Source organism: Orbicella faveolata, unplaced genomic scaffold (genome assembly GCF_042242905.1).
Source record: "Orbicella faveolata isolate gen_17 unplaced genomic scaffold, um_ofav_v1 contig_2, whole genome shotgun sequence".
NCBI lineage: Eukaryota > Metazoa > Cnidaria > Anthozoa > Scleractinia > Merulinidae > Orbicella > Orbicella faveolata.
The window spans coordinates 18211311-18224795 of NW_028301547.1; the positions used below are offsets into that span (position 1 = coordinate 18211311).

Below are 13485 nucleotides of genomic sequence, written 5' to 3' on the forward strand. Positions count from 1 at the left end.
AGTTCTCCTAAGGTCTCATATGAATGACTCAATACCCGTTTATTTTAGCTGCGGCTACAATAATAAAACGAGAGCTACTACACTTCTTATCGTTTTGGAAGATTATGGGACTATTATTCTTCAATCGCACTTTCCAGAAATCAAAAACGTTTCTGACGTTCCAGAGAAAGCCTTGGTCGCAGTTATATGTCGCCACATTCGTTTTCTAACTTACTTGCGAGTTAAAAGATACCCTGCTCACAGAGGTTTTAAAATTTTTCCTCCACTGAGGAAAAATGACAGAGATAAGAAAATGAAAGGACGGAGAGTAAACACAGGTACCTTTCAATGTCATCGAATAGTGTGACAAATAAACAATAGCCGCCATATATCTTATTAGATGTTTTGTTGTGTAGTATCGCTGTATATTTTTACGAGTTGTGCCGTATTTTGACCCGCCCTTCGGGCTCGTCAAAATACAAACGACTAAAAATATAAAGCGATACTACACACCAAAACATCTAATTAGCTCTTATTAACCGAGCTGGAGGTTTGTATGGGAGAATCTTGACCGAGGTCGTGAGTACAGACCGAGGTCAAGATTCTCCCATACAGACCGACTTAGCATATATTGCAAAGAAGAAAACTTTTATTCGTTTAATGTAATTAGTTTGCTGACATTTTGCTTGCGAACGGCGATGAGCTTAACTTAAACCTGCCGAAATTTGCTCGTCCTCTTTACTTTTTTTTTGTCATCAGGCTTTTTGGCACTTCCATAAATGATTGAGAAGAAAATAAAAGAAAATGGTGAACATTTTTGTATTTTAGTTTGCTACTTTTTCAACGCAAAATGAAGCCGGTCTAGTTGCCGGTCTAGATGGGAAAATCTAGACCGCGGTCAATATCGATTTCAGCCAATCAAATTCGTGAATTCGGTAGGTCCCACTCCCAGTGAGACACAGTGAGATTTATTACCCAACTGCTGTAGTCAATAAATTTATCAATGAAGGAAGGAGTGTGACAGTTTTGCGTGCGCGCGCCGACCTGTACAGCAAACAGGTTTTCTACTGTACAAATAACTGTACAATATCCTGTATATTTGTACTGTTATTTGGACAGTATTCGCTGCAGTTGGATAATTATCTCGGATATTCCCCAGTTTTAGCTGGGAAAAATTCGGTCGCATGACGTGTTTAGACCAATCGCGCGCGAGCGAAAATATTTGATGGATTATAATAGTAGATACCTCACCTTCAGTCCTTTCGATTTTCCAATAACAGCTTGATACAAGAGCATTATACTAGCTTTTTTTTTTTTTAATAAACTTTGATAAACAAAATCTGTCCACGAATACAAACTTTCTTAGTTTACATCATGTTTCTTTTCTTTCGTTTCTAGTCTAGGATATTGGAAAGTGATGTTTTTTTTATTAGTTTGTAAATTCTTTTCACGTTTGTTAAAAAAGGATTTCTTTTTAATCTGTTATACGTTAAGTCTTATCAATAAATAAAGTGGAAAAAATGAAAAATACTGCATTGGCAGCGAAATTCAACGACGCGGAGACGGAACAAACTTCATTTCAGTCGAGGTGCAACAACTTGCCACCAGTAGTTACAACCATAGTTACGTATGTTACAACTCAGTAACCAAAAAAACAAACAAACAGCGGTCATCTTACAGCGTTCCAGAAACAGAGCAACATCAAACAGCAACATAAAAGGCCAATACAATCAACAGGATACTTGATACCGTCTACCAACCGTCCAACGGGTAATGTTCGTTTAGTTTGTTTCCGATGAACAAACAAATGTATAGATCATGGTCTCTTGTCATAACCCATTTGTCAGCTACTTTAGTACAAACGGATTGTTACAAGTAGTGTTTAGATGCAATAGGCTCTTGCTTATCAATACACTGCCCCAGACGCTGCCTCAACCACGAAGCCAACAAAATTGAAAGCTGCCGAGCCAAGAAAAACCAATGTGCATCGAGAACTAAGAACACAGGGACCATCATATGTATAGAAACTAGAGTCTTGGCAGTCGCACATTTGGGTTCCATGACGGTAAAAAACAACGATTCAGCTGAGATATAATTTTGTTCTCTGGATTCATCTTGAGGAAAAAACGCAGCAATACACTTGATGTAAGTAGGAATTCTTTTCCAGCTAATTTACAGCATAAAGGAAAGGGAAGAAGCCAGACAGGCGGCAAAAGAAATTGAGAAAAAGAAAAACAAAAGGAAGGAGAGGAGGAAATCTTCAGATTTCTTCCTCCTTCTTCTTTCTGTCTTTCTTTTTTGTGAGAGAACGGGATTTAATTATATCAATATTCGTCGCTGCTACTCGTCTGTTAGGAAACGACACGCCATAGGTTTACCTCCTCCTACAATGAACGGAATAGTACGTTAGTAAACTACGTATTTCAAAAATTTACTCCATACATAGAAGGTTGTCTTGGTCTCTCTTATGTTATCAAGTGATGGTTCTTTGCGCGGGAGCAGCTAGCAGTAAAATGTTGTGGATGAAACATAACTCAATTTCAAGCCACGGTTTTACTAACCCTAACCAGTGTGAGGGTGAGAGGAAAAAAATGATTTCTATATCTCAAAGAAGACAATAAGGGAATCATGAAGGAGATTCACAATGATGCAAAAGGGAATGGAAAAGAATTTTCTGGACGAAAAATAAATGAAACCTCGTGAATCCAATTTCCAATGGGAGGAAGGAAGGAAGGATGGAAGGAAGGAATGGAGAGAGGAAGGGAGGGACGGAGAATGGATGGATGGGAGGAATTAAGGAAAGGAGGCAGGGAAGAAGGGTAGGAGAGAGGAAGAAAGAAAGGGAGGAAAGAAGGAAGGGAGGACGGAAGGAAAGTAGCAATGAAGGAACACAAGCACGGAAGGACAAATGGAAAGATGCATGAGAGGTTGAATGAGTGAATGGATAGATGGATGAAAGAATGAATGAGCTGAGGTGATAAATTGTTCCTTAAACTAATTGCAATTCTGATTGGGTCTTTCACAATAAACATTTAAATATAGCGTGAGAGAATATAATGAAACTTAACAAGGTAAAAGTAAAGTAAATAAATGTTCTTTTTGTACGGGTTTTGTTTAATAAAGCTTGATGATGACTCGATCATGTGCAGCTCACGCTATTTTCACTTTAAGAATCCCAGTTTGCGGGAAGCTGACTAAATATATCAGTCCCATAAGCTGGACTCAGTCTGAAAAAGGGAAAAAAACTCAGCCATTCAAAAGATTACATTTGATTCTGGCCTGCTTCCTAACTTTGTTGGATGATGTTTCAGTAAGTTTGGATGATAATAACAATGATGACAAGAGATTTTGCATCCAATGTAAAATATATATATATAAAACATTACTAACCAGGGTACTCCTCGCCACTAAATGTGTTTATTATCCACTCACAAGCGTTCCTACTTTCCATTCTAAATGAAAACAACAATACTATTCAAAATGGCTTTTCATTGAGCCTTCTTTCTCTTCTCAGAGCCAGGGAGTTTATTAGAAAGAAATTTCAAAAGTAATAACACTAGAACTACAAACAAGGATGTTTCTTGCACTTAAATGGGACAATGATGATTATCTGAGTGTTGTGACTGTAAGATGGAAAATCAAACCTGATAAGTGATGTTCCTAAGCTTATTCCTTGACTGTCTCTTTCAATGACACACGCTAGAACATCACCATATGGCTTAAATAGATCAACTAAATCCTACAAAACAGACACTGGGATTAGAGCTGTTATGAACATATTCTAACCACTGTTCATAATACTGAAAGACATAAAAGATCTTCACAGTTGTGTGCAGGAATGAGGCAGTTATGAAAATAAAGGCAGGTCACACAATTTTTCAACAGCCTAATTTGTGTATAGGTCTGTGGTTATCTCTCACATCTTCAAATCTTTCTTCCTCAATTAGAACATTTAGATTGAGGAACCCACAGTTCAAAAGAATAATACTTCTCATATATTCACTTGCTGTAATACTACTGATTCTCTATAAATTAAGAACAACACAACCACAGAGGCAAGCACTTCATAGCAGCTGTGAATTGGACACTCTCAGTGGAAGAGCCAAAGGTGTTCAAAAGAAGGGCACTAGAGTACAGATCAGACCTTTCTTGGACAATTGGGAGGATCACAGTTAACATTTTTCCACTTTGGACCTTATGCTCCTTTATGACTCGGGGGTTTTCTTAATTCAGTCTGGCAGTTTCCTGCTGTTCTAAAGTAAATGTTAGACAACAAACCTGTTCATTAATGGTTGAAGGAAAATTCTCAATAATGATAACATCACTGCCATCAGTTGACAACAAATCTTCCTGCAAAATTAAGCAAATCACACTTAAGAGGCTTAATTACAACATCTGTCTAGATAGGAGGCATGGCCAAGTAGTTTAAGGTGTCAGCTTTTGAATCTGGAGGTCCCTGTTCAAGTATCCCATCCTGCTACCAACCAAGGTTTCTTCTTGAATTTAGAGTCCTTAACTGTGCTGTACAGGGAGGCATGGTGGCCTCATGGTTAGTATGCTTAAGTCTCTGGATTGAGCAGTCCAGGTTCAAGCCATAGCTGGGGACACTGCATTGCGTTCCTAGGCAAGACACTTTACTCTCACAGTGCCTCTCTCCACCCAGGCATATAAATGGGTACCGACAAACTTAATGCTGGAGAGAACCCTGTGATGGCCTAGCATCCCATCCTGGGGGAGTAGAAATACTCCTAGTTACTTCATGCTATGGAAACCGGGATAAGCTCTGGCCTAATTGGCCACTTGATTTGTTTGCAGACTTTAAACTAACTGTGCTGTACAAATAGCCTGGTAAGCCTCCCACCAGTTGGGGTTTTAACAAGATTCTGTTCCGTTCCTCAACATTTGTTTGTTGATCTACTGTTCTCTGTTAGCACCACAGAGCTATAAAATACTCTGACACTTATTTATTAAATGGTCAGTTACTTTATAAATTTCTATCATCAGGAAGATAGATCAACGACGCTAACTATTTATCAGGCTGGTCAATATCAATAACTGAACTGGGCTGATGCTTGTCAAGTAGACCTTACCACGATGCAGGCCGCCATTGGGTTTTAAGTCCCCTGTAACAAGCTTGCTGCTTTGTACTAAGCTATATCAACACAAGCAAGTTCACTTATAACATTTACAGTCTGGTCAAGCATACTAAGTTGTAACAGGTTACAGCCCTTGCTGACAGCTCTGAACTACTGTGATCATGGTATGAATGCTTAGCCCATAGATGTAAAATGTAATTCAAATTACCAATACTTGCCTGCATTCTTTTGGAAACTCCTGGTGAAGTTGAATTAGAAACTGGTTCATCGACTGATGATTTTGTGGCTGTCTGTGGTGCAGTGCCTGTAACTGGTTTTGATTTAGTCTGTTCTTTCACCCATTTGGGTGATGGAGGGTCGGGGTTGGTTGCTGACAATGGAGGAAATGACTCCAGCCGCTGAACGAGAAAGAAAAATTGTCGCTGAAACCTGTGGTTAAGACATTATTCTCATTTCAAAATGCTTGAGCCACTAGGCCTTTAAAGATGCCTGCTTGAAAGGAACAGTTCATTATTATGGGTTAAACCAATCTATTTAGAGTTACCTCTTTTGGAGTAAGGTTAAAGATATTATTCCACATATCTTTAATCATCACCGCAACTTATGTTATTTTTTTGAATGAAACTTACATGACGCCCTGATGTATAAAACATGTTCTGGGGCACTTTCCAGATTAAACCTAAGCGTCCTAAAATTCTGGAAATTTCAAAATAGGGGCATATGGTACAGAAGTCTCCTAGGAAAGTTTCCTGAAAATCTGAAAATTGATGAATTTCTGTAATGCATATTCAACCTAAAATACCTGATATTTTGGGAGGAAAACTAAATGGAATGGAAATCCCTGGTTAGAAATTTGTAAAAATTTGGATATTCCTCAAGAGGCTGTCCTCTTTTTCACACATTCTGAACTGAAAGATACTGTTCCATTCACCACTAAAAATGTCTGAAAATTCAAACCAGAATCTCTGGTGGAATGGAAAGTGTTCCTAATCACCCTAAATAAAACAGGAATCAGTAGATTGCATCCCTGGCATCCCTCAGTGAGATTACAAAACCATCCCTGGCTATTTCGTATGACAGTACCCCAGGAGATAAAAAAGACCAACAATACCCCTTGCCATACCCCAAAATATAAAACAACAAGATGATATATCGGCAGGACTTGGAGGGAATTGAAGAATACTCCAAACCTGGTTCACGCCATTCAAATGAGTAGGAATTTTTTGTCCGTAAGAACGAGGTGTAAAACGATGGACCCATTCGGTCCATTCTCTTTATTTAAATGATGCAAACAAATTAATTGAGGGGTATTCTGGAATTAAGCCTTTCATCCTTAGTGTCATGTTATAAAACACAGGGGATTTGGTTTACAAAATACCGTTACGTTAAATATTGTAGTAATGAACACAGCTTAAACGCAAAAATTATCTTCCAGTATTTCGCAGGGATTTTGGAATTTTAAGCACTTCATTTAGAGTGCCTGACAGCTTCAAAGACTTCAAAGAACAGTTTGAATTCAAAAATAAACATTTTCTGATAATTACGAAAATTAAGAGAGAATAATCAAAAGTTAAGAAAAAAAACTTTACATCGACAACAGTGGTACGTGTAGTCGTTGTCTTCTCCCCTGGTCTCCTAATTGGAGGTAAGTCTGTAAGCGCACGTGCTTTCATTACACTTGCTCTTCCCCGGCCTGTCGCGGGAGCTTGAGCAGTATTTTTCTCCTTTGTTATTCCCAAAGCAGCCTTTGGAAGGGTGAGAGAAGCGATGTCTTTCAGAGGTTTCCCTCTTCCCTGTCCTACTGCTGGTATTAGTTCCGTCTCTTCGGGCATTTTAGAGGAATGGGCGTCGATAAAGAAATCTGAGTCCCACGTCCTCCACCGAGACGCCATCTTGAATGTTTACAACAAATTTGAAAAACTCGTGCCAATACCCTTTCACACACGTGTCACGCGCTGCTGTTTCGTGACTATGGCAATGACAAGTCACGCACAATGGTTTAGAGTCGTCTGGGTTTAAAGCAAATTGAGGTCCCGACGAAATTGCTTGTTAGCTTGTAGGAAGTAAGTCATTTGGATGATTTTGGATTAATATAGACATCAACAAACAAATAGCCTGCTGAACAGGCGGATTAGCGGAGCAGACCGCAAAGCTTCCCGCAGGGCCGGGTCACGCTCCGCGCTCGTGTATCGCGTTTCGCTCTCTACAAACAAAGAGCGCTAGGTGGTTCGTTGTATTGGCGAGCAGCGCGAACGGCATTATACACTAAGAAAAGCGAGGGGAAATTGAAAGAAAGACAGGGGCTTTGCAGAAAGGAGTTAACCCACGACGGTTTTTTTTTTCTCACCGGATAACTCTGTATGGAATTGGAAACACAGAATAGAAAGATAACAAGGCGGAATGAAAGTTACGGGCTACCCGAAACGGCTCCCACGTATTATCAAGTGAATTTGATTCATTGATTTATACATTGATTTCTAGCCTAAAAAAACATTCGTTATAACAATAAAGTCGATGTTTTGGAAGCGAACGTAATGTATCCCAAGCCAAAAGCTACGGCCGTGTCACCAGCAGGCTCCTGGAAGGAAAAGACGTGTTGCATTGAAGAATTGCATATGTAGAGGGAGGGGTCTTTTGTTAAGCAAATTCTTTCGAATTTCTTCTTGCGTCAAGGGGCGGGGTCAAGAATATTCTGGAAAGAACTTGTCTCGATGTGTGTGAAACGATGAAACAAACAAGTAATGGTGGAAAACAGAGCTAAGCAGTTAACTTATCACAACGCGCCTGCATAGCTTTTAGCCTATTCTGTCAGTGTACATCTTTACCTTACACATGCAGGCTCTTCAAACCAGAAGCATATGATATGCTTCTGCTACAAATCTATAGTGCTAGACCCGTCCCCTTGTAGATAGAGGAAAAGAGGAAGGAAAATTTTCAGTTCATTTTTATTTTCTCTTTATTTGCAGTTTCTAGATGTTGATATTCTGAAACTACTACCATTTTGTTACCATATAAAAGTACCACTCACTTCAGAACCAAAATCATTTCACACCTTATAAGTTATTTGTCACTCTTCAAGAAAGGCCTTGGTCTAGCCACCAGTGCTGTCCAAGAATTTCAAAATAATCAAAAAAATAAATAATTAAACTAATAATAATCATCTTGGCATCATTATGTTACACCTGGGCACTAACTGTGCTCTGTCTTACATGTTTGACATTGATATACCATGTTTGTTGCTAATGTCGTGATCGACGTTTGGATGTTGGAACAGGATTTCGTCAGCGCCTGCAACTTTTTTGCCCCGAACCCCGATCTTTCGAAACCGCCCATGCAAAGTTAATTTATTTATTTTTTATTTTTTATTTATTTTTTTTACACTAACTTCAAGATGGCGACCATTGAACAGTTTAAATGTCAGGCGGTACACAACGAAATACTCTAAAAACAAAGGGATTCCCAATACAAAAAACAGAGACTTCCTAACAACAATTTTACCCGATTCCTTTAAACCACACGTTACACTTTTGCAAGTTTAAGCCTTTATTGAGTAATAGCTTTGGGTTGATTTTCATCCATTCAACCTTTGTCACCACTTCGAAGCAAGAGTCAAACGGACCATGACTTGATAAAAATGTGCGGATCTAGAGTTCTTTGGGCATGTCACAAAATCTCAACCCCCTTCATGAAGGAAGCATTGCGTGACGATCGTAAAGGTGGTATCCTCCGCAGCCGTTTTTTAGAGGGATGTCACACAACGCGTGAGCGTGACATCCCCACAAACGGCTGTGGAGGAGACCATCCAAAGGTAGCTAATGTCGGCCTGATGATCGGAATTTATCACTGTTTTCTACTCTCCACAATCAAATCGTAGAACGCCAGAGCTTGCAGAAGGCAGTCACTCAAGTCGTCCTTCTTAGCACAAGACTTAAAATAATCCACAAACTTCGGCGACACCTGAAGAAGAGGTTTGTTTTTATTTCCCGGGTTGTCGATAAACGACTGCACAAAATCTTCACTCCCTTCCATCCCTTGCTGCTCTTTGAGGAACTGTTCACACTGCGCCTCGAATGGTTCTTCATTTTTTCTGTCCCGAAATAAGCTTTCCACCAAATTCACAGCCGCTCTCTTCTTCTTTGTCCCAACTGGAAGGCAGAAATGCTTGGAAGTGTAAAGTGGGTCAAATGGTATTACTAGTCCAGGTAGTAGGCAAGTCAACATGGCTTCGAAAACTCGAAGGTGCACAGCAAAAGGAAGAAGAGACACAGTCTGTTTTCCTATCCGATGACTTTGCATTTCCACTACGTAAATGTCCGTCTTGGGAACCTTGTTCACAAACTCTTGAACCTGAAATTTAGTTTAAACGTTAACTGCCTACAACGTTTCATACTGTCAGTACCAAGTTCGAAAGAATGATTTCTTGATAAATTTCTTAATTCTCACTACCTGCCTGCTGACACTGCACTACTGTTGTAAGGTGAATTTGGATGTTGAGAAATGTTGAGGACCCAAAAGTTAAAGGCCGTGCTTGAAAAAAGCTACCATCAAAGCTTTCAGTAATATAGTATTGTAAGGGTTGTCATTTGTTATGTTAATATGGTTCATAATAGCCAATTAGTAGTTATCATTTGCTATAAAAATGTCTGGTTAAGTGGAAACTGATACATGAAACTAAAAAAGAATGATTATGTGAATTTAACACCTTGGACAGTTCCCTGATGGAAGCAATGGTTCTTTCTACCTGATTGCAAACACTACATTTATGCCATTTGCATAATTGTTATTGATGAAGACCATGCGTAGCCTGAGAGACCAAAATCCACAAAGAGACCTAATCTGCTAGCTAAGCTGGAACCTCCAGGAGACTGTATCTGTCTGGCAGATATGAACCAGGAGTTGAAAACACCTGGGGCCTGTTTCTCAAAGGCCCTGGAAACGTTTCTGGCCTGTAAAGCCATTTTTAGTTAATCTATACATCTAAAAACAAGCGGGTGTATCTGCCTGAAGCTTCTTGTATGAAGGTAAACTCTGTTCATATCAAGAACATGTGAACAAAACAGCTCTATAAATCAAAAGGTTTGAGATTTTGCTATGTCTCTTTGTGTGCAAAAATTTTTGGGACCTTTGAGAACAGGAGCCCTGGACTGAAACTATGAACCTTCCAGCAGACTGGCATGCAGAGATGATTGAATAAAGGAACAAGGTGGATATCGTGTGCGTCCATTACTGAGAAAATCCAGATTAGAGTGCAAATAAATAAATATTAAATAAATAAATAAATAAATAATCAAGCTTACCAATGGTCGAAAAACAGCTGGATTGTAAGGTTTTGGTTTGATTATCTCAGCCCGTGACCAACCCAACACCTGTTTATCTTTATCCACATGGACCCAGGCAGCATTCTGGAAACCAATATCTATAGAAACAATCTCTGATATCACCTGAGAATGTGAAAAAAATGATTTAGAGCCCACAGTGTAAAGTATATAACTTAAGTTACGTCTTCTATTTATGTACAAGTTTGTAGGTGAGATAAATCTCTCCAAACCTGACCATACTTGCAGCTTTTTTTGTCTAGGATGTTTTAACTGATTGTACAAATAGTTGAACACTCCAATGTACTCTCAGCAACTAAATGGATGTATAAAAGCAAAGGCTTTGTCACACCAGGAAAGCATGTGTGGGGCTGGGAGGAGAATGCAAGCATGTGCTTAATGGCGAGTGGTGGCCTGGGTAACAGTGAAACCATCTTACAAAGAACAATGCCAAAGACGACGCCCAACTAGAGAGGGGGTTGGGGGGGGGGGGGGAGGGGCTCAGATATATTATTTAGTGATATGGATCTGTGATTGAGGCCAAATGTAACCTGTGTCGCAGCCACTCTTCCCAAAAGAATGAGCATGGGAGGGAGGCTGTCACACAGGCTAGGCCAAATTGTGAGACCTCCAAAAAATCTAATTAGGTTAAACCAAGACCCCCAAAAATTAGACTAGCACCAGATTCTGCAAAAGCTGTCTATATCACTCATTCCTTGAGGTTTGTATTAGAGGCAAGTAAACTATTTTCAGGGCGGTAGCCAGTATGAGGCCAACCAAGGCACTTGCATCAGTCATTTTTTCGTTTTAGTTGGTTTTCTTTTTGAAGGGGAAAGCTAAACCACTGCTATGGACATAACCTCAGACACAATTATTTTTTCTGGCTATGGCCCTGATTATGTCATTGAAAGGAATTATTCCTCTATTGTACTTTCATTCTACTCAGCCCTATCATGTGCACTCGCGATGATGTTGTGTTAGGAATGCTTCATTACCCACGCTCTCTTGGAACCATGAATATGCATGATATTTGACCCAGACTGTTTCTGTGTGGACCATGCTGCATCCAATCACCAAGCTTAAGTTATGATCCTTGTGCTTGGTGAACAAGATCTGCATATAGTGCCTACCTCTTTTTTGTTACGTACTAACAGTTCCCAGATTGATTCAAGTCCTTTAGAAGTCTTTTTCTTTACAGCTGCTAATTCACCAGCTTCTTGCAAATTGTCAAAGAATGCTGAACCAAAACCCTTTATTTGAAAGAGATCCTCTATGCTCTGAAATGGTCCAAAGTTGTCACGATATTGTACAAGAGAAGTTGCCTTACTTTTCCCTATGCCTTTGGTGTTTGAGAGTTCTTCTAAACTCCGATTGTTAAGTTCCTTCAAAATCTCCTGTAAATTACAAGCATTAATATGAGTCCTGACACAACTAATATCTACAAATATATTTTGTGAAAATTGGCATCCTAAAAAATTTCTTCTATATTAAAAACCTTTTAACTACAAGTAAGAATAATGTAGGGTAATTTGCTAGTAGAAGAAACTCAAAACTCTTGAATGCCACAATAAAAAACACAAAAAAAGTTTGATCGTCATCTAATGAACATTGAAATTGTCTTTGTGTGAGATTTGGAGGCTTACTTTTGAAATAAGCCTTCAAGGGGTAGAACACGCAGTGGACGATGTGGCGTGCTCTCCTCCACGCTTCAGTTTTCCCTCTCTCTAGCCTCCAAACTACCAGCGTAAACAGTCAAGACAGCATGAAAGAGGCCTCTCCTGAAGAGAGAAGCTGCTTTCCCAGAAATAAAACATCAGAGAGAGCATCTATGTTTTACCACTGATAATCATGTTCAAGGCTAGGTGACTTTTCCCCAGAATGTGTGGAAAATTGATTGGTCGATCAGTCATTTTTGGTTTAATGAGGTACATTTGTCCATTGTTGAACTCAGTGCTTGGCATTTTATCAGTGGTGCTGACAAATATCTTGAGAGTTGACCATAAAGACCACATTGGAAATTTATTTTGTCAGTGGGAGTAAGATTTAGAATTTTGAAGTTTAAAAGCAACATTGACAGAGGTAATCAACATATTTATGGCGACAGTGAGCTCAGTTACTGTTTGAAACTTTCAAAGTTCATCAGCTGTCATGCAAAGATCACTTTCAAGGAGCAATTTCCTTTGTTGTCTCCGTGTGCCATGTCAGCTGTGATGATAATGAAATGGTTTTCTATGCATGGATAATTTATGCAACAAATATGATTATCAATGCCAACACACTCTCTCCAATATTTTTTCCAGGGAGGGGGAGGGCAGTATTAGTAACACAGGTTATTACTGATCACTACTCAGTAGAAATTCAGGAGAGCACAAACTGGTTTCTGAGGGAATAAGTCAATCAGATCTTTTGATCTCTCAATGTTTTCTAGCACGTAATGCATTAGTGTTTTTCACATGAGTAATTTATACGTCACCTACTTGTTAAGGTGGCGTAATTAGTTGGAGAAGGAAGTGTACCCTTCTGAGTAGGGAAGTTAAGTGTTATGAACTTGCCTGCTTTTTTGCTTCTGGTAAATCGACGCTGACATTTCCCTTTCCTTTCCCTTTTGGTTTAAGAATCGAGTCTGGATTAGTCTCTTTTCCCTTTTCAGCTGCATTCTTTGTCAAAGTTGTAAATGCATAGCGCTGGAACGAAGTAGAGAGTGCAACACGTGGAATGAAAAATCTAGATCTACCACCACATGAGCGACAAACAGCCGCAGGGGAAGTTAAACACGAGATTGATAAACGGTTCATATTGTAATAATGCTCTATTGACCGAAGGAAACTACATTCTGTAAGGATTCATTTGGCAGAATTATTCCCAAAAACTGTCACGCATGACATTCCTCTAAACTTGTCCGCCATATTTGGCTGGGTTACCAATCTAACCCCAGTCCCCTTCAGTGTTGCGTATGGAATGACGTCACAGAAGAGACGGACAGCAGTTGCTAAACGGCGTACATCAATCTTGTGAACTAAATCAAGGCCATCCCCTTTTTTTCTCTGTTTAGCGTCGTCCGACCGACCCAGATTTTCGCGTTTTCAAAAAAAAAA

General features: G+C 39.4%; 2 protein-coding genes across 2 annotated transcripts; both read right to left on the reverse strand.

The window, feature by feature from the left end:
* Positions 1-1274: 1274 nt before the first annotated feature.
* On the reverse strand, positions 1275-6983 carry LOC110065221 (uncharacterized). The gene is made up of 6 exons (XM_020772331.2): positions 6665-6983; positions 5294-5473; positions 4258-4329; positions 3624-3718; positions 3370-3431; positions 1275-2363 (listed from the first exon to the last, which is right to left on the reverse strand). Exons 1-6 carry the CDS (start codon positions 6965-6967, stop codon positions 2320-2322), a joined length of 756 nt encoding a protein of 251 aa, XP_020627990.2. The 5' UTR covers positions 6968-6983; the 3' UTR covers positions 1275-2319.
* A 1023-nt stretch (positions 6984-8006) lies between these two features.
* Positions 8007-13485, reverse strand: LOC110065220 (transcription elongation factor, mitochondrial-like). Its single transcript, XM_020772329.2, has 4 exons — positions 12943-13485; positions 11521-11784; positions 10373-10516; positions 8007-9422 (listed from the first exon to the last, which is right to left on the reverse strand). The coding sequence occupies exons 1-4, from the start codon at positions 13183-13185 to the stop codon at positions 8916-8918; spliced, it is 1158 nt and encodes a 385-aa protein (XP_020627988.2). The 5' UTR covers positions 13186-13485; the 3' UTR covers positions 8007-8915.